The sequence below is a fragment of the Capra hircus genome, chromosome 5 (assembly GCF_001704415.2).
Source record: "Capra hircus breed San Clemente chromosome 5, ASM170441v1, whole genome shotgun sequence".
Lineage (NCBI taxonomy): Eukaryota > Metazoa > Chordata > Mammalia > Artiodactyla > Bovidae > Capra > Capra hircus.
The window spans coordinates 41270719-41291444 of NC_030812.1; the positions used below are offsets into that span (position 1 = coordinate 41270719).

A 20726-nucleotide genomic window follows, 5' to 3' on the forward strand; every position below is an offset into this window, starting at 1 on the left:
GGCTGCAGCAGGGCGGGCACTAGCCGCGGCGTTCTCACAGCCTGGCAGGGGTCCGGGCTCGTCACCCCGGGGCGTGGGCAACCCGCGGCCAGCATCCCTCCCCCGTGCGCCTCCCGGCAAGCAGCGCCTGGCAGTGCCCACCGAGGGCAGGGCGGGGCGCAGGCTGGGCAGCGCTATAGGTGGGGCCGGCAGCTCGGCTGCCGCTGACGCAGTGCGGGCCAGCAGCGGGAGAGTCCAGGCAGGCGTGGAGGGTTCAGCCCGGCCGCCCGCAGGCCGCGTTCCCATCGGAGGGGGCAGGGCGCGCTCACCCGGCCAACAGCAGGCCGCCGGCGGCCTGCTGGCTCCGCCGCCACCGCCGAGCTCGCCATTCAGCGCGCCTCGTCTCCGCCCCAGTCTGGGGGTTGAGCTGGGGAGAAGGGGCGGGCGCCCGCGAGCAGTGAATCACCACCTCCTCCTCCTGCCTCAGCCGCCGCCACCTTTCCATTCAGTCGCCCAACATGGCTGGAGTGCGGCGGAGGTGAGCCGACCGCCCCCTGCAGCTTCAGCCTCCTGAGCGCGATCGCCGCGGCTCCAGAGGCGCCTCAGTTCTGCGGTGCAGAGGCCCAGGGACCCGGCTGTCGCTCGCCGCCGGCATGTGGGGCGCCCCGGACGAGAGCTCGGTGCGGGTGGCTGTCAGGTAAGGACGGACGCGGCGAAGGGCAGGCTGCGGGCTCCCTGAGAGGATCTGCGCTGAGCTCTGGAAACCGAGCCCGCGGGTCCCCGCCGGCCTGGCGCGCGAGGCCGGGTGCTGGCCGGAAAACCTGGCGCCCTCGGCCCCCTGGCGTTTGCAGGTGACGGGCGGCGCCGGGTCCCGGGGGACGTCCTAACTCCTCAGCGGGAGAAGCCGTCGCCTTCTGCCCGCTCCGGGTCGCGCACGTGAGGAAGAGTTGCCTCAGGTTTGGCCGCCTTGGGCGATCGTCTGTCGGGCTTTGCCCAGAGGAGCTGCCTCTCTGCAAGGGTTGTGGTGCGCTTCTTGTATTTGTAACGTGACTGTCTGTAAGGGTACCTGCAACTCCGGCCTTCGTAGGCAGGAGACAAAGCCTCAGCACAGCGCTGCCAACCGCGGGGGTCTAGATCTCTGTGCAAATAAATGGACGTATTGTTAAGCACTGGCGGGGACTAGATAGCAGCAGTTTGTGGGTGTTGAAGACATTTCTGGCGTTGCAAGAGATATTATATTTAAGGGAAACTTCATTGGTGATCAGTCTGTAGAAGCAAGAAGACTCTTCAGTAAGTGGAAGGGTTAAATGAGGGAGTGGTGAAAAAGAAACATCCTGCGGTTCAGCAGGGTGGTTACAATATAATATTACACATTCCCGAGTGTGAGTTTTTAAATACTAGATACATCAAAATTGTAATTTGGTCAAGGACAGATACATGAGAATCGAACGTAATTTGGATTGTTTTGATACGTATCGAGAAGCGGAGCTCTGACAGTTGCTCATGGAAAATTGCAACATCATCACTGAAATATTAATGAAGGCTTCATGGTAGAATAAGTGCGTTTCTTTCATAGCTCTGATACTTTACTGTGAGTTCATTTCTCTTTATGTACACCTTATAGGATTATAAAAATAATCTGTTTTCTCTGAGAAATTATTTTTTTTAAATTCTCCACCCTTGTAGTCTTTCTGAAAAGCTGTTCTTATCCTATCATGTCAGCATTTCAATATAGTGACAAACTAGTGACAATTAATTTTCTGTGTTAAACAATATAGTGACAATTTAGTGACAAATCTTGTTAGTTATAGAAATGGTAGTTTTATATATACTTTGTATTTTAATCAATCTAAAGAATAAGATTAATTTCAAAGATATTTGTCATTCCCTTTACAGACCAGGAGATAACCACCCATGGAGGTGACATTTTTATGACTGTTTAGAATCACCTATTATAAAACTTTTGAAGTTTTAATTTGGCCTCTCTGGTTATTTTAGGGCTATTTATTCTGTTGTTGGATTAGCTGTTTCTCCTGTTTACTGTTGCTATCTCTCTTTTAGCCTTTTAACACTTACTAGTGACTCTACCACCACAGAGGAAGGGAAAGGAAAAAGCAGAAACTCAATAAGAAGCAGTCTTGTTAATTAGCAGATCTGGTCAAAGAAGGTGAAGGAGCATAAAATAGTAATGAAAATTTAAAAAATTGGCTATCAGAGAAACAAGCTGTTGTTACAAAGTTAATATTTTTATCTGTGAATTCTGTAGAATATCATAGGGTAGTTTATTGACCATGCAGTTAAAACTGATGCTGCTTGCAATGGAGATAAACAGAGTAATGAATCACCGCAAAGTGATATTGACAGATAAATAACTTATATTTGCTTTTGATATGCATATTAGCTTTTTAAAAAGGAAATATGTGTGGGTCTCTTTGTTGGAGAAAGGCTTTATAAAAACACGTTGTGAAGTAAGCCATATTTTGAGGGTCTGTTATATTTTTATTAAATACATTGAATAGATTCACTGGTTAAACTTATTTTGCATAGGATAAGAATAGCTTAGATAGCACTTCTGTATTTATAAAATATATGGGCATTAATTTCCATTTACAACAGATACTTATTGAAATTAAGTTCTATCTTTTGTCCTAACCTCTGAGCTAAAAATAGAAATAATTATTGGACACACAGTATGTGCCAGGATCAGTGCTGTGTGTTAAGATGTTTTATATGCTGTGAATTTGCATTTATTTCTCATAACAATCTTTGACTTAGATCTGTTATTACTATGGCCATTTTACAGGTGAGACACAGGATTAGGTGATCTTCCCCAAGTTAAACTGGTAGCAAGTGGCAGAAATAGTGTTCTAACTCTAGACAGCTTGATTCTAGAGCTCAAATTCTTAACCATTAAATCTATACAGGTGAGAGACAAGAACATCCTTTGCAAACCTTTACTTAGCTTAAGGTCGCTTGCCTCTTCCTGGTTCTGAACTAGTTTAATTAAAAATGAATGACTTTGACAGGATTTTTATGCCTTATATTTCTAGAAAAGATAGAGCTCAGAAAGGGAAACCTGAACTTACCTAAACTGTTCTCCTGATTTTTAAATCTCTGCAGTGACCTCCAGTCTTACTTTCCAGTTTGTGATAGACTTTATCAGCAGGGTAAATAAATCAACACATAGACACAAATGTTCAGAACAGTTGATTAACTTTTACCCTTCAATGAATGTAATGACAAGTAATAGAAAGTTGGCTGTACTTGTGTAAATGCACAGTGTCCTAGAGGTCTTTGTATTTTATCAGATATGGAGATTTACCAATGTGTTAAAGTTGATGACTGTATTTTAGGTTTCTCAAAATAAGTGCATGGGTCATATTATATGACCTTTGGAAAAAGAAGTTAAATAGAAAATTTCTTATTTCAGGAGAACATTTTAAATTCAATTTCTGAAAAATGCCTTTGGGTAGAGGATATCTGAGATGTTGGTGGCACTGGTGATAAAGAGCCTGCTTGCCAATGCAGGAGACCTAAGAAATACAGGTTCAATCCCTGGGTCAGAAAGATTCTCTGGAGAAGGAAATGGTAACTCACTCTAGTATTCTTGCCTGGGAAATCCCATGGAGAGGGCCCTGGTGGGCTATAGTCCATGCAGTCGCACAGAGTTGGATACAACTGAAGCAATTTAGCATGCATGGAGTTGTTCTTTAGGGTATCTTTCTCTCATTGTGTAGATGTGGATTTAGGACCCCCCTCCACCACTATGCAACCCCATGTGACTATTGAGCACTCAAATGATGATTAATGCTGTAACCAAACCAAACTTGGTTTCACTCTCCCATCATACAGCAAAGCCAATCTGTTGACACCAGGTTGTGGTAAAGTAAAGGATAGCTTATTGAAGACTACCCACTGTGGGGCCAAGCAAGGAGAATGGGCAGTTCATGCTCAAAAGATGCAAATTCCCTGATGGCTTTCAGAGAAGGATGTTTAAGGGCAAGGTGAGGGACAGGGTCACAGAGTGCCGGATCAGCTTTTGGGTATCTATCTAATTGGTTGGTGGTGAGGTAACAGGGTGATATTTCAGGAGTTAACATCATCAACCTTCTGGTTCCAACTGGTGTGGGGTCTACCTGCTTGTGGTCAGCATGAGGTTAACTTCTTCCATTTGGTGGGGGTTTTAGTATCTGTAAAACCACTAAGGGTTGTGTCTCAGAATATTATCTATAGCCCTTGTGGAGAAACTAATGGCCTTTGACTTAGTTTTAATACAAATGAACCTGTTAGTACTTTGTCTTGCTTGATGGTTTTCTTTTCTATCTGCATTACTGTGATTAAATATGCTCTTAAGAACTTGGGGACAGCTAAAACTTTTCTGCAAACAAGAGCTTGGTGACATAGGGTGGGGTCCCCAGGATGTCCCCCATCTGTTCCCAGGATGACCCTGAAGGGTTGCTTGGTTTCAGCACTACTAAGAAGATAAATTTTAAATTTTATTTAATGTTAATTAAATTTAAAAACTATCCATTTAGTTTTTGGAAAGCTTGTAGGTATGTCTGAAACAATGTAGTTATATGGACCTATTTTTTAACTGTAAAGTTTATCAAATCTAAATACTTATGAAGTATTTCTGATGGAAATTTAGTCTCCAGATTGACATGTATTTTCTGTGTTATACATATATATATATATATATATATTTGACTTCAAAAACAGTATGAGAAAATGGATGTAAATATATCAATGATTTTTATATTGATTATATATTAAAATGATGGTATTTTGATATGTTGAGTTAAATAAAATATTAACATTATAATAATGTCATCAACTTTTCCTTTTTTAAAACGTGGCTACCAGAAATTTTAAAATTAAATATAATGTTGTTGCCATGATATTTCTATTGAATAGTGCTGCTCTACAGGTTTTTAAAAATGTGAGAAAGAGTATAGAAAAAAAATTGTTCACAAATATTACTTAGCCATAAAATGGAATGAAATTGTGTCACTTGCAGAGACATAAATGGATTAGAGGCTGCCTTACTTCATACAGAGTGAAGTAAGTCAGAAGAGAGGAAAACAGATATCACATATTAATGCATATAGGTGAAATCCAGAAAAATGGTACAGATAATCTTATTTGTAAAGCAGAAATAGAGACATAGATGTAGAGAACAAGTATATGGATACCAAGGGGGAATTAGGGGGTGGGATGCATTGGGAAATTGCGACTGACACATACACACTGCTATGTATAAAACAGATAACTAATGAGAACCTACTCTATAGCATGGGGAACTGTACTCAGTGCTCTGTGGTGACCTAATTAGGGAAGGAAATCCTCGAAAGAGGGGATTTATATGTATGGCTGATTCACTTTGCTGTAGAGCAGAAACTGATACAGCAGTGTAAAGCAACTAGGCTCCAATAAAAAAGTGAAAAACCAAAAAACTGTTGATAGCCACCATCTGGTATTTTCTGTAGATTAAGAAAATACCAAAATATTGGGTGTCTGTTTTAGAGTGGTTGTATATATAAACACACATACATATGTATCTATGTATGTACATATATCCATGTAAGATTTGATTTAACAGTAACATTTTTCCCCTCTGGGTTGCATAGGTATAGAAAGTTATGGGTAATAGGTTGATGGTAACTGACTTCCTAGAAAATGTAGTAAGCTGATAGACGCCATCTACAAAAATAAGCAATGAGGTTTAGTGTATATTCTATTCTTATTACCTAATAGTATACTGAATTGAACCATTCAGTTCACATTTTAAACTCAAACATTTTGAATTCTAAATCTGGAACTTTATGAAATGATGTGAAGGAAAGTACAGTGCTTGCTGCAAGGCTCCATTCATACTTTCCAGGTCTGATGCTGATATAATATTTGAAACTTTTTCCCCAAGAATTTTAGCTTTCAAAATATGAGAGGAACTGAAGGAAAATGGAGATGCAGAAAGGACCATTGTGTTTTTATGTCATTGTCTATGTGGTTGTGAGCTAAGATTTTTTTGCTTAGCTTTGGCAGAGAACAGGACGTATCCTTGACAGCAAGTTCGGATTAGTGTGTAATGTGTTTAATTTGCTGTGTTTTTTACCTTACTACAGCATTTTTAAGAAGTGACATTGCTCAGCTAGCTTAAGTGCTGGTTGGATTGTAAATGCTGTTTTGAGTCCTTCACTGGCACTGATTTGCAATGTGACCTCCTCGAACTTTTCTTTTTCCTCATGCTGAGGTATTAAGGGTTGTAAGAACTTTCGATATGCAGTATATTAAATGTATGGGTTTTTTTTGTTAGCCAAACTGTTGGCACTAGTGCTGCCTCTTTATTGATAGGAAGGAACTATTTTAACATTTTAAACTTGACTTTCCCACAATATATTTATTGTAGGTACTGCTCTTACTTAAGAGGAAACTTTTCAGCTTTGGTGGTCTCTTTGTCCAATTCTGGCTGTAATACAAATATGCAATATTTTATTTAATATACATTAAAACCATATGAGGTGGGCTGGACAGATATTATCCCTATCTTACAGATGGAAAAATGAGTCTCAAAGATACTAGGTGTCTGTCCCCAGGAAGGCCCTGAAGTGTTGCTTGGTTTCAACACTAGAAGATAAATTTTAAATTTTATTTAATGTTAATTAAATTTAAAAACTGTCCATTTAGTTTTTGGAAAGCTTGTAGGTATGCCTGAAACAATGTAGTTATATGGACCTGTTTTTTAACTGTAAAGTTTATCAAATCTAAATACTTATTATTTTTTTTAAATACTTATTATTTAGATTATCTAAATTATTTCTGATGAAAATTTAATGTATTTTCTGTGTTATATATATATATATATACATATATATATATATATATATACATATATATATATATTTGAAAAATGTTCAAGGTTTCTCAGCCACTAAATACCAGAAATGGAACTCAAACTCAGGCCTCTGGTACCTGTTTCTTTATTCTTAAACATATTTCCAAATGTTTTCAAAATATTTCACATATTAATGTCAGTGTAATAAGGATCTTTCCAGCTAAAACACAAATATACATGTGATGTAACTTATTTGAAACAATTTAATGTCCAAAGAATGTGGAGGCAGATAAACAAGGCTTTTAGAAATATTTTGTGGAAACAGATGGTTATCTGCTGTTCGATCATTTGTTTATTCCTTCTTTCATGCATCAAGTATTTATTATGTACCTACTATGTGCAGAACACGTCCCTACTACTGAGGATATAGAACATACATGAGAGATGTGGTTCCCACTTTCATGGAGCTTAGACCTAGCAATGTGAGGCTCTTTTAGTGCACAAACTGTTGAATCTAACATAAAACACATCAGTAACACAAACTAGAAATTAAAGAAAGTTGTTGCAGTTTAGTTTTTATCTGTCACTTATTTTCTTCAATAGCATTTTTTTAGTTCATACTTTCCTGAAGGACAGTGACTTAAAAAACAGAAATTGTGCCCCGCTTACAAGCATATGTCATACAAAGTTTGGACTCCAAAGCCTGTGCATTAGAAAGATATTTCCATTTTTGTATGTGTGGCATGTGTACCCTACTTGTATGCCTTTGTATTTGGATCATAAAGTAAAGGAAATGAAACAGAGGAGACTAAAGAGCTTGTGGATGATATGAGCTTAAAGTCAGTGAAATTATTTATTTAAATATGAGTTGATACTTTTTCTTCAGATAAGGTTTATTAAGTTTATAGTGTGGGAGGCCTGATTGTTATTTGGAACTCCGCAGAAGTTCAGATTTCATGTCTAATTATTACTACCCCTTGAGCTCTTACCCTCTTACCTGCTAATTAGTTAATATTTTGATGCATAATTATGGGTTTGTAAATGATGCACTAGAAATTCCAGTTTAGTGAAGCCATGAAAGCTTTGTAGTTAATTTCATAATGTGACCAATCTTCCAGTTCTCATCCATTTCTCTTCAAAGAAATGAACTTGAAATATCCATTATTATGGATAGTTTCTCACAAGACATGTGATAGCTCACCTATGTGACCTTAACTTATAAATTGTTATTTTCTGTCAACATTAGATATGAAACTATCTAAGTTTCAGATTTAGGAAGGAAGACACATCAGTGAAAATGCATGCTAGATGGTATCATTTGTATTCGGTGTGTCATTAAAATGATTTTATTAAAAATAAAATGGATGGTTGTTATTTTTAATGCTTCTCTCTGGAGAGTGGATTTGTGAATTCTGTCTTTGAACTTGGTTTCCCAGTGGATTAAGTATTTAATCTTCTCAGGGTGTTAAAATAGTTTTCTCGTGGCTCAGGCTTTATTTGAAGCAAATGACACAGCCAATGGGACCATTTTTATGAAGTTCTACAATTATTATGAGATAGTTCTTAATGTTTAAGAATTATATTTGATTCCTTTGTTTTGAAATTATTAGACATTTATATATTGAGCATAACTTTTCAGTTCAGTTCAGTTGCTCAGTTGTACCCGATTCTATGCAACCCCATGATTTGCAGCATGCAAGGCCTCCCAGTCCATCACCAACTCCCGAAGTTTACCCAAACTCATGTCCATCGAGTCAGTGATGCCATCCAGCCATCTCACCCTCTGTCGTCCCCTTCTCCTCCTGCTCCCAATCTCTCCCAGCATCAAGGTCTTTTCCAATGAGTCAATTCTTCACATAAGGTGGCCAAAGTACTGGAGTTTCAGCTTCAGCATCAGTCCTTCCAATGAACACTGAGGACTGATTTCCTTTAGGATTTAGTACCTCTGTAATTATTGGGTTTGAAATACATTTTAAGACTGAAAGGGACCGTGAAGGAACTAGCTGGTTGAAGCCCCTTCAAGATAATTGAGGTAACAGAGACCCAGAGCAATTGAGGGAATTTCTCAAGGTCCCTGCAGTTATCAGCTCGGGTCTTCTGTAGACTGTTGCTTTGGATTTTTTAGGATTCCATGTTTTGCTGGCAAACATCCCAGAAATATAATAAATTTGTATTTTGTAAACTACAGTTTTAATCCCTCAAGTGCCCTTTTAAAAGTTTAATTTAACATTTAAATGAGTGCCTCCAATCTCAGTGCCCTTTATTTTGGCTTTATGATTGCCTCAATTCTACAAACTAGACCAATGATTCTAAGAAGGACCTCTCTCTCTCTCTCTCTCTCTCTCTCTCTCTCTCGAGGGATCCCTAGAGTAGAAATCCAGGTTATATTTTAAGGTTCCTATTATATTAAACTGTGAAAAAATACCAACACTAGGTTATAAAAATTGTTAAAACAGACTGATTTCAGCATATGCATGTACCACATTAATGCTTTAACAACCACAGAAATACAATATCCTGGTAGCTTAATTTGGAAATAGTATTAATCATGTAAATAGAATTTTTTTGAATGCTAGGCCTGGGACATGTGACCTCCCTTTGCCGTCACCTTGGTTCTTAAATTTTTTCCCCTACCTCAGTAGATTTGATGATTAGAGCACGTTCCATTAATAGTGACAACCTCACTGTCAGGGGGGATGATTGGAGAGTGGGGAAAGGTGGAGATAGAGTGGGATCAGTGTGGTATATTCACTGGGATCTGAAAGTGGAGCTGGAGGTAGACATCCAAGTGGTTTAAAAATAAAACCCTTTGAGAATTACTTCACTAGAAAGGTGGTTCTTAAACTTTAAAATAACATCAGTCCCTTCTATCCTTACTTTAGAAGGATGTAAGGATACAACACATTTTGGCTATACATTTGGCCTTGCATCCAAAAAATACCCTAAATCCCATTTCTGCTTGAAGCCTTTCTAAACTTTATGCAGGGAAACTTCTGCCTTCTGGGGCCTTATTTATTTATTTATCTGATTCTCTCTCTTTCTCTCTCTAAAATTCCTGTGTGAGAGGTATACACAATATGATGATTTTCACTGTTTGATTTGAAATGTCCCCTAACCTGAGAGAATATTTGACTTTTTCTTTTTAAAAGATGCTAATACACTGAAAGCACTATTAGAACATTTGAAGGACATTGGATTTACTGAATTGAAACAAGGTGGTATTTGCCTGTCCAGATTTGAAATGGAGGCCATTCAGGATTTAATCCTAGGCTCAATTTACTTGGGCACTGTACACTTCCATCTACTTCTTAAATAAGAGCAAGAAAACAAAGAAGTTGTTCAAACTTGGGTGTAGCGAGGTGGGCATCATGAGCCCAGCCAGGGGCTAAATCATGGATACTTTAAAGTTTATTCCCTACTCCTTGGATCTTAGTGTGTAGTAAAATTTTAGTTTTTGAGATTGGATTTTACCTTATTCTCAATTTGGGGGAGCTATGTCTGTCACTTAGGCATCACAATATCAGTTCTTCTGAGTAGGATGAATGAATTATATTTTTCACAGTAGATATTCACATTATTTGACATAGCTCCATAGAATAGAGACTTTTTCTTTCAGCAAACAGAAACAAGGAGCCTTGGAGAGGGTCAAGCTATAGTAACTGTTATGAAGTGGTATGTTGAGCACATGGTGTACTAATAAGGCATGAGGCACCTCTGCTCTCAGTTATATTCTTTATAATGTTATTTACATTTTTAGATCAACATTCATTCATTTATTACATAATTATTGAATGTCTGTTGTGCATTAGAATCACATAAGTTAGAGGCATTAAAGCTGCTGGAAGTAATATGATGTAATAGAATGAACTTTGGATATTTAGAAAACTGTTTCGGTGTTCAGTTTGGTTCAGTTCAGTTCAGTCGCTCAGTCATGTCCGACTCTTTGCAACCCCATGAATCGCAGCACACCAGGCTTCCCTGTCCATCACCAGCTCCAGGAGTTCACTCAAACTCATGTGCATCGAGTCAGTGATGCCATCCAGCCATCTCATCCTCTGTCATCCCCTTCTCCTCCTGCCCCCAATCCCCCCCAGCATCAGGGTCTTTTCCAATGAGTCAACTCTTCACATCAGGTGGCCAGAGTATTGGAGTTTCAGCTTTAGCATCAGTCCTTCCAATGAACACCCAGGGCTGATCTCCTTTAGGATGGACTGGTTGGATCTCCTTGCAGTCCAAGGGACTCTCAAGAGTCTTCTCCAACACCACAGTAGGCACTCAGCTTTCTTCATAGTCCAGCTCTCACATCCATACATGACCACTGGAAAAACCATAGCCTTGACTAGATGGACCTTTGTTGGCAAAGTAATATCTCTGCTTTTTAATATGGGATCTAGGTTGGTCATAAATGTCCTTCCAAGGAGTAAGCGTCTTTTAATTTCATGGCTGCAGTCACCATCTGCAGTGATTTTGGAGCCCAGAAAAATAAAGTCTGACACTTTTTCCACTGTTTCCCCATCTATTTCCCATGAAGTGGTGGGACCAGATGCCATGATCTTCGTTTTCTGAATGTTGAGCTTTAAGCCAACTTTTTCACTCTCCTCTTTCACTTTCATCAAGAGGCTTTTTAGTACTCTTCACTTTCTGCCATAAGGGTGGTGTCATCTGCATATATGAGGTTATTGATATTTCTCCCGGCAATTTTGAGTCCAGCTTGTGCTTCTTTCAGCCCAGCGTTTCTCATGATGTACTCTGCATATAAGCTAAATAAGCAGGGTGACAATATACAGCCTTGACGTACTCCTTTTCCTATTTGGAACCAGTCTGTTGTTCCATGTCCATTTCTAACTGTTGCTTCCTGACCTGCATGTAGGTTTCTCAAGAGGCAGGTCAGGTGGTCTGGTATTCCCATCTCCTTCAGAATTTTCCACAGTTCATTGTGATCCGCACAGTCAAAGGCTTTGGCAAAGTCAATAAGGCAGAAATAGATGTTTTGGTCTTAACCAGTGATAAACTTGGCTTTGTGTATTGATATCCACTTACTTCAGTGGACTTGGGAGAAGATCAGCAGAGACAACCATGTGAAAGCATTTGGAAAATAGTTTTTATACAAACACAGGCAATAATATTATTAGTGATGAGTTGGATGTATAACCAACAAGGAGTATATTGGTTAAATTCAAAGTCTAGCAATTAGATTGCTGCTGCTGCTGCTGCTGCTGCTGCTGCTGCTAAGTTGCTTTAGTCGTGTCCAACTCTGTGCGACCCCGTACACGGCAGCCCATCAGGCTCCGCCGTCCCTGGGATTCTCCAGGCAAGAACACTGGAGTGGGTTGCCATTTCCTTCTCCAATGCATGAAAGTGGAAAGTAAAAGTGAAGTCTCTCAGTCGCGACCCCATGGACTGCAGCCCACCAGGCTCCTCCATCCATAGGATTATTCAGGCAAGAGTACTGGAGTGGGTTGTCATTGCCTTCTCCCTAGCAATTAGATTAGTCATTCTCTAATATATAATCCATAACTTCAATTTGAAGTACATTATAGGTGTTGTCTCTGTTCTTTTGCTTTTTAAGTGCCTATTCCTTATATCACTATGAATAGAGCAGAAATGTATATAAATAGTTAAAAACCTTTCGTTACAACAGTCGCTTAGTTTTCATTTTGTTTTTAACATGTAAATCACATACCATCCCTCTCTAGTTTACCAAATTCCTTTTATATAGTTTAGTATAATCCACCATTTTTATTCTTTCTTTTCCCACACAAGACTTTCAGTTGGCATGGTGTTTAGTGTTTGTAAAGTTACAGTTAATACAACGCACTTTGTGAGATTAACAATAATATTGTTGTATTTGCTGTTAGTTGCTTGACCTGATGTAAGACATTGATGACTGAATTGGTTAATAATAATGTGAATTTTCTTTCTGAACTGGCTTGCACCAGATTTTTGAAAATGTTGCCAGTGCTTGTCTTGCTTTCTCTCATCAACCTTGGCAGCAATACACTAAACCAAGCTGTGGATTAAAGAGCATCTTAAGGAGTAAACTAAGTAAAAAGACCTGAAGTAATAATGACATAGAATTTTGAAAATGAGTTTAAATTATCTGTATTTTTTTTCTCATACCTAGAGCTGATGGGCAATGCTCCTGCAGAGTTCATTGACAGATCTATATGAAAACTTAGCTGAAAGCATTTTTTTAAAAGGCTAATACTTAGAAGCAGAAAATAGATCTTGCAGGCATAGTCTATCTTCAAAATCAGCTTATAATTTCATGTTATTTTTATTTGATTTATTTTCCTGTTAATGAAATAATGTAATCAAATTAGAAAAAAAATACCTGAGAAAAGATGAGAAAAGCAATCAATTATAGGTTACCACCCTGTTATAATTACTACTAGCTTTTTGGTATATTTATTTTTAACCTGTTTTCTTGTTTGTACTTACATATTTTTTAAAATTGCTGCAATGTGTATACACTGTTATAGCTTGATATTTACCACTTTATAAGGTTGAATCTAGTATTGTACCTGTGCTGCCAGTGATCAAACCTGGGTCACTCTGGACCTTACTTCACTTCCATGTCACCTAGGCCTCTGGCCAGGCTAGTTGTCCAACCTTCTTTCTCCCTTTATCCATGCCAACCTGGAGGCCCCAGTATGTTTTGAAACAGATTTTACCTGAAATCAACAAACTGTGATTTTGGTAAGGGATTGACATGAAACATATAAACACACGTATATACACACCCCTGCCCCCCCACAAAAGATAAAATCTACTAGAAGTTGATGAATCTGGCCAATATAGTATAAAATATATTTATGTTCATAAACAAAATAAATTGATATTTATTTTAAAATCTAAGTTGATGGCAAAGATTCTCAACTTGTCTTTATGATACTTTGATCAAAAATGATACATTGGGATTGTTAGGAAACTGAAATTTTGAGTCCTCATTTGTGGTCCTATTGCCATCATTTTGAAATGGAAAATTTTAGTCACGCCTGAACTGTACCTACCTTCACATCAATATGAAAATGTTTCGTGGCTTCCGCTGTGGCCATGTAACATATATACACTGATGGACTGGCATCTCAATTTGGGTAAAGCTGTCCAAAGACTGTGTGCTGAGCTAGGCCAGGCCACTTTTATGCGCTCTGCAATTGCTCTGTGTGGGACTAGCGAATCTAGGTGAGTCGGCCATTGCTTTTTTTAATAGCAGATTTCCTGACAATGAGATAGGGTAGGCAAGAAGAATAATGTTGAAGGGATCAAGGGCACTGATTCTTGAAATCAAATAGCTGTTCTGGCTTCTGACAGCCCTGCATTCTAGTTTAAAAGCATCATAGCTCTGTGACAGTAGTGCTCTGTCTTATCCCAGTATCCATCAAAGAACTTCTAAAAGCTGGTTTATCTCCAGTCTTTTTTCTGGATTTGCATTCTTTATTATCCCTTTACTCCATCCTTGCCTTAATTTTATTTTCCTTTACAGCATGGCTTATTGAAAAGAGTTTGGATTTTAGTCACAAAGATTGGAGTTCAAAATTTTAGGACAGCCACTTAACCTTTATGACCCTTATTTTTTCATCTGTAAAATGGAGTTAATACCTTCTTGATAAGACTATTAAGATTATATGAATGTTATAAATGCCTTGCATTTAAAAGTACTTGGGAGATGTTAGATTCTTTATTCCTTTTTTAGTTATTGCTCCTTCCCTCACTTCCTGCTGCCTCTTATCTCTCTGTGTGTGTACACACACACACACACACACACACACACACACACACACACACACACACCTCTTTAAATCTCACATTTTCCTCTTATGGATAAGACTTACAGTGACCAACCACAATTTCTTTCTATTCACCTCAAGATCTGGATAATTTCTTTGGTGAGCTCTTGTTCTTAGTTTCTCTGTGAAATGGAGAAATAACAGTACTAATCTCATAAGATAGTGAGAATTAATTGACATATTTATAAAGCACTCAGAATAATGCTTGGCATATAGTCATTTTGTGTGTATGCTCACTTGCGTCTGACTCTTTGCAACCCCATGGACTGTAGCCCATTAGGCTCCTCTATCCATGGAATTTTCCAGGCAAGAATACTGGAATGGGTTGCCACTTCTTCTCCAGTGGCATATAGTAGGCCTTGATAAATGTCAGTTGTAGTCATTAACTTGCAAAATTTTATTTCTTTAGCAGGGATTCTTTTGAGTCTTTACTTGAAGCCCCTTTTTACAATGTATTATATCTGTTTCTAAAGACAAAGCAAAGGGATAATGGGCTATGGAAGAAATAGGAAGAGATTGGTAAAAGGGCACAGACTTTGAGTTGTAAGAAGAATAAGTTTTGAGACCTTAATATATAACATGGCAGTTATAGTTGTTAACATTGTGTTGCATAATTGAAATTTGCTGGGAGAACTTAAATGTTCTTTTTAAAATAATGGCAAATATGTGAGGTAATGATTGTGTGAATTGAAGGGAGGAACCCTTTCACATGTTTATATCAGGATCATCATAATGTAAATATCTTATGATTTTGTTGATTATATCTCACTAAGGGCTTCCCCATGGCACAGTGGTAAAGAATGCACCTGCAATGCAGGAGAGACGGGGACTTGGGTTTGATTCCTGGGTTGGGAAGATCTCCAGAGTAGGAAATGGCAAGCCGCTCCAGTGATCTTTCCTGGAAAATCCCATGGACAGAGAAACCTGGCCGGCTACAGTCCAAGGGGTCTCAAAAGAGTCAGACATGACTGAGTGACTAAACAAAAGCAACAACAAAATATTTCAATAAAGCTGTAAGAAAAGATGGTAAGAGTACATTTATATTAAATAATAAATTGCCTCCATGTTATCAGCTGATGTTATCAGCATTGTATTTATATGGTAGAATGAATACCATTATTTGTCTTTATGAATGTATTGAGTTGTGAAAGTCAAGGCAGATCATTATGCTTTCTTGACCAGGTTAAATAAAATATTTTCTTAATAATCTTTGTTCTCTTTTGTAGATAAAGAATTACATTTCTTTCCTGTTTATCTTTAAGGACATGGGAATACTAATTGATTTCCAACTGTTCACCTGGTAAGGTGAGCTGACTGACACCTTAATCCTTAAACTCTTAAGTATATTCCTTGCTATATTGTTAACGTGAGCACATTCTACTTATGCCAACAGAAGTTTTGCTAAGACCTCAAAAGTGATCAGAAATACACACATGCTCATGTCCTCAGTTCACATGTACATAGGCACACATGCTTATACACATGGACATACACATGCATGCTCATACACATATACACACGTACGTACACACTCACTTTATAAATGATCCCTAGGTAAACATCTCACTATTTCCATGCCTAATGTGAGATAACTGAAAAATTTGAGGTGACAGAGTTCCCTTGCTAACTTAAAAAGACATTGGCTTAATTTTAGCCTTCCGTTTTTAGTAATTCATATTATGAGATGTTATTTTGCAAATTTTTAGTTTAATTACTGTGATTAAAGAAGAAATAAAATCAACTTGTGACTCTTTTTTTCTTAGGACCTTTTTCAAAATCCAGGTCTTCCTTTTTATATAATAGTAGCCACTGAAACCTTTGAGTAGATGGCTAGTTTGGTTTGCATTGAAAAACAGGTTTCTGAGTGATACAGGATCAACAAACCAAGTCAGAAACAGAAATGATCTTGAAAACAAGTTTCACTTTTAGAAGTTAACCTATTTAGAAGACAAAATTGATTGAACTGGTAAAATAAATACTTTTTGTGTCCTTTACACATTGGTTTACTGTGAAATAAAAGCTTCCCTGATAGCTCAGTTGGTAAAAAAGATAAAAGTGTGATGACAAATTGAATTTTAAAAATATGTAATAGAAAGTTAAGTGAACTATTGAAGATGATTTAAGACTGCCTTAGCACTTAAGACTAGTCCCACTTGCTGTCTTTGACAAGCAGAAAAATACTACAAATGTCAGTTATCAAAATAATAAACACAGCAGTAGAGGATGAGTATTCTGCAAAATCATCCAGTAGATTCCCTGCCCTTGCTTATATGTTTGTTCTCTGTACATTCTGATAAGAACCATGCTCTCTATTTTATGTGAAAAAAGAATGCAGTAACAGAAACTTCTGTTTCTGAAAGCAGTCATCTTTGTGCCTTTTTTTGACTATCAAATATGTCTATTTGCATATTACATAATTTTGCTTTTATGATTGAATCTTTTAAGATGAACTTTGGTGAGGAAAGTAATGCTTTTGGAGTTTGAGTTCAGATCTCCTTTGTTCCACTGACTCACTTCTATGTGGCAGTAATATAAAAGTAATCCTGTGGAAAAATAATATGATGTCTCTCTATGACTCAATTTCATCTCTTTATAAAGTGGATTATACTTCTGCTATGTACATTACAGCCTGTTTGTAAAGTATAGATAGTAAAAGTGTAAAAAGAGGGCTATACTAAGCTTATTGTAAGTAGAACAGAAGTTACTTAAGTAAGTATATTTTGGTGTCTAAAATGGAAGAATAAAAGTGCATTTGTGAGGGTAATTAATAGTTCCCATTCCTGACCATTCTAATTCAATTTGACCAAGTAAATTCAATGTATCTCAGTTTAGTCCTATTCAATTTATTAGTTATTGCACCCCTATAATTAAGTACATTCAAAACACTTTGCTAGGCACTGGGAAATGAAAGATGAATCAGATGTGGAACTTGCCCTTGAGAAACTCAGTTCAGTTGGGTTATAAGATGGCTTTCCCATGAACCATGCCAACAATTAAGTTTAAACACATTACATGCAAGTTATTAGCGTGGTATACCTCTAGAGACATTGTGATCACATTAGCATACTTTCTAACACAGAAAAATGACTCTTTATTTTCCAAACAGCAACATTGTCTTAGTAATCTGTCCCATGACATCTAATCTTTCCATTCTCCTAATCTTAAACATAGCCATGTTCATCTATTTGCTTATTTTCCCTCTGTTTCTTATCCTTTCTCATCTTTCCCAATTTTCATGCTCATTCCATTAAAAAATCCCTTTCCATAAATTTCATCCTATTTTCATCAGATATTAATTGCAAAAGTTTATTGACAACAGCTCATTTGCTCATAAAAAGACTTGTATACATGCACATCTGTGGATACTCATACATAAACACACATTTTTTTCCTGTATAATTAATAAATAATTCATTCAGAGTGGCTAGCTTGGATCTTAGTGAGGCAGGAAGCTTCTATGGAAAGTTTCCTAAAACATCTCACTTCTAAGGATAGTTTGAATAAAATTTAAAAATCCCTTTGTTAACTGTTAATCTTTTTACTTCATCAGTCCTAGTGTCCTGTGGGTAATAGGCTCTGTTTTTTTTTTCAGGGAACTGATGATCTGTTTTATATTTCAAGACTCAAGGACTCAAGTCTTTTGGGAATTTAATATTGGTGGAGTTATAGACTTCCAGATGTCCCTGACAGATATTATAGTCTTACTTCTGGTAGATGTATCTTTTGTAGTAGCCAGCTCTTGTTATAAGGACCTGACTGAAACAGGTTCCTATGAGGAGAATGGGTTTTGACATCAAGAGGTGTGTTTGAACTTGACCTCTTTCCTATTTTTTAAAATTAATTAATTTATTTTAATTGGAGGCTAATTACTTTACAGTACTGTAGTGATAGTGTTGTCTTGCCTAGTTTTTAACTTTGGGTGAATTGTTTGAGCTGCCTGAACCTCAGTTTCCTCATCTATAAAATGATATATACTCATATTAATAGAATTATTTTTCCCTAAGGATTCCTCTCTTGCCAATTTCTACTGTGTATACATATGTAAGTCTAACATATGGAACATGATAGTTTGCTTTGTAAATACAGCTGATCCTTGAACAATACCAAGGTTAGAGGCGCCAACCTTCCCCTCCATACAGTCAGAAATCCTCATATAACTTTACAGTCAGCCCTTTCATCTGTAGTTCTTCATCCATGGATTCAACTGATCTTGAATTGTTTAGTACAGTGGTACATGTTTATTTAAAAAAAAAAGTGAGTTGACAGGTGTAGTTAAAAGCTGTGTTGTTCAAGGGCCAAGTGTAGTATTTTAGTGACTTGGGTTAGTAGCTCTTCTTCCTTAAATGGATCTTGAATTATTTAAAAGCAGGAGTATTTTTATTTTTCCTTTTCTGTGAAATGCTTAACCCATCAGTAGACATGTCAGTGCATGCTCAGTTGTTCAGTACTGTCTGACCTGTGACAGCATGAACTGTAGCCATCAGACTCCTCTGTCCATGAAATTCTCCAAGCCAGAATACTGGAGCAGGTTGCATTTCCTACTCCAGGGGACATTCCTGACCCCAGGCATGTCAGACCTGGCCCTCAATACCAGAGAAGAAAAATATAGTCTACTCCTGATTATTATGAGGATTTTAATAAGTCTGTCAAGAAATATTTGACCACCATTGATGTTCCAGAAAGGCTGTCTGGGTGTGGAGGATATAGATATAAGACAAGTGTTTCTACTTTCAAGAAGTTAATGTTGGGTGAAGATAGAGACAATAAACATTAAAAAAATAGCCTCAGATGTTGATAAGTGCTGTGGAGAAGATGAGACAGTATGCTTGAGGGTAGTTTGAAAGGAGACATTTGAATTAAATGTGAATATAGAAAAGTGAGCCATGAGAAGATCAGAGAGAACATCATTTTATGCAAAAGCAAATGCAGAAGCCATGAAAAATAAGGTGATATGGTTACTGTGATGGTAAGAGGAGCAGGTCCCATCACTTCATGGCAAATAGATGGGGAAACAGTGGCTGATTTTCTTTTTCTGGGCTCCAAAATCATTGCAGATGGTGATTGCAGTCATGAAATTAAAACACGCTTACTCCTTGGAAGGAAAGTTATGACCAACCTAGACAGCATATTGAAAAGCAGAGACATTACTATGCCAACTAAGGTCCATCTAGTCAAGGCTATGATTTTTCCAGTGGTCATGTATGGATATGAGAGTTGGACTGTGAAGAAAGCTGAGTGCTGAAGAATTGATGCTTTTGAAGTGTGGTGTTGGAGAAGACTCTTGAGAGTCCCTTGGACTGCAAGGAGATCCTACCAGTCCATTCTGAAGGAGATCAGCCCTGGGATTTCTTTGGAAGGAATGATGCTAAAGCTGAAACTCCAGTACTTTGGCCACCTCATGCGAAGAGTTGACTCATTGGAAAAGACTCTGATGTTGGGAGGGATTGGAGGCAGGAGGAGAAGGGGACGACAGAGGATGAGATGGCTGGATGGCATCACCAACTTGATAGACATGGGTTTGGGTGGACTCCGGGAGTTGGTGATGGACACGGAGGCCTGGCATGCTGCAGTGCCTGGGGTCACAAAGAGTCGGACATGACTGAGCGACTGAACTGAACTGAAATGAAGAAGAGCAGGATAGCCAGATACAGTAAATGAAAATGAGGATGGAAATAATGACAGAGATATAGGCAGGAGCCAGACTGTTTAGAGCCTTGTTGTCTAGAATGGGAATTTGGGACTTAATTTTAGTGGGAAGTCTTTAGGAAGCTTTAAGTGGAGATATGATTTACATTTTAATAAGATAACTTGTTGCTATATAGAAGATGGATTGTGTTATAAGAGTTAAAAATGGAGGTGGAAGACCAATGAGAATGCTGTTATTTTGTTCCAGGAGACAGCTGGAAGCAGCTTGGTCTAAGCAAGAGCAGTACAGGTGGTAAACAGTAGATCTGAGGTATATTTTGGAGATAGAACTGTTAGGGTTTGCTGATAAAGAGTGCAAGGGAAAGAGAAAAATCAAGTAAATTGTTTAGATGGGTGGTATAAGAAAAAGAGGAGATATTTGTAGGAGTAAAGTCCTTGGGACGGAGAATAGGGATAAGATTGAGGAGAAAAAGTTGAGA

The 20726-nt window shown here is 38.0% G+C and overlaps 1 protein-coding gene across 19 annotated transcripts in view; it reads left to right on the plus strand.

The window, feature by feature from the left end:
- The window catches only part of KIF21A (kinesin family member 21A), a 184417-nt gene continuing 163918 nt past the window's right edge, over nucleotides 228-20726 (plus strand). For 12 of the 19 annotated variants that reach the window (XM_018047934.1, XM_018047923.1, XM_018047924.1 and 9 more), the window contains exon 1: nucleotides 497-676. In XM_018047934.1, coding sequence (XP_017903423.1) covers nucleotides 633-676 — 44 coding nt within the window. In that variant the 5' untranslated portion in view covers nucleotides 497-632. Of the gene's footprint in view, nucleotides 677-20726 lie in introns of all 19 variants that reach the window. The other 7 variants (XM_018047926.1, XM_018047927.1, XM_018047939.1 and 4 more) reach the window with 4 other exon arrangements.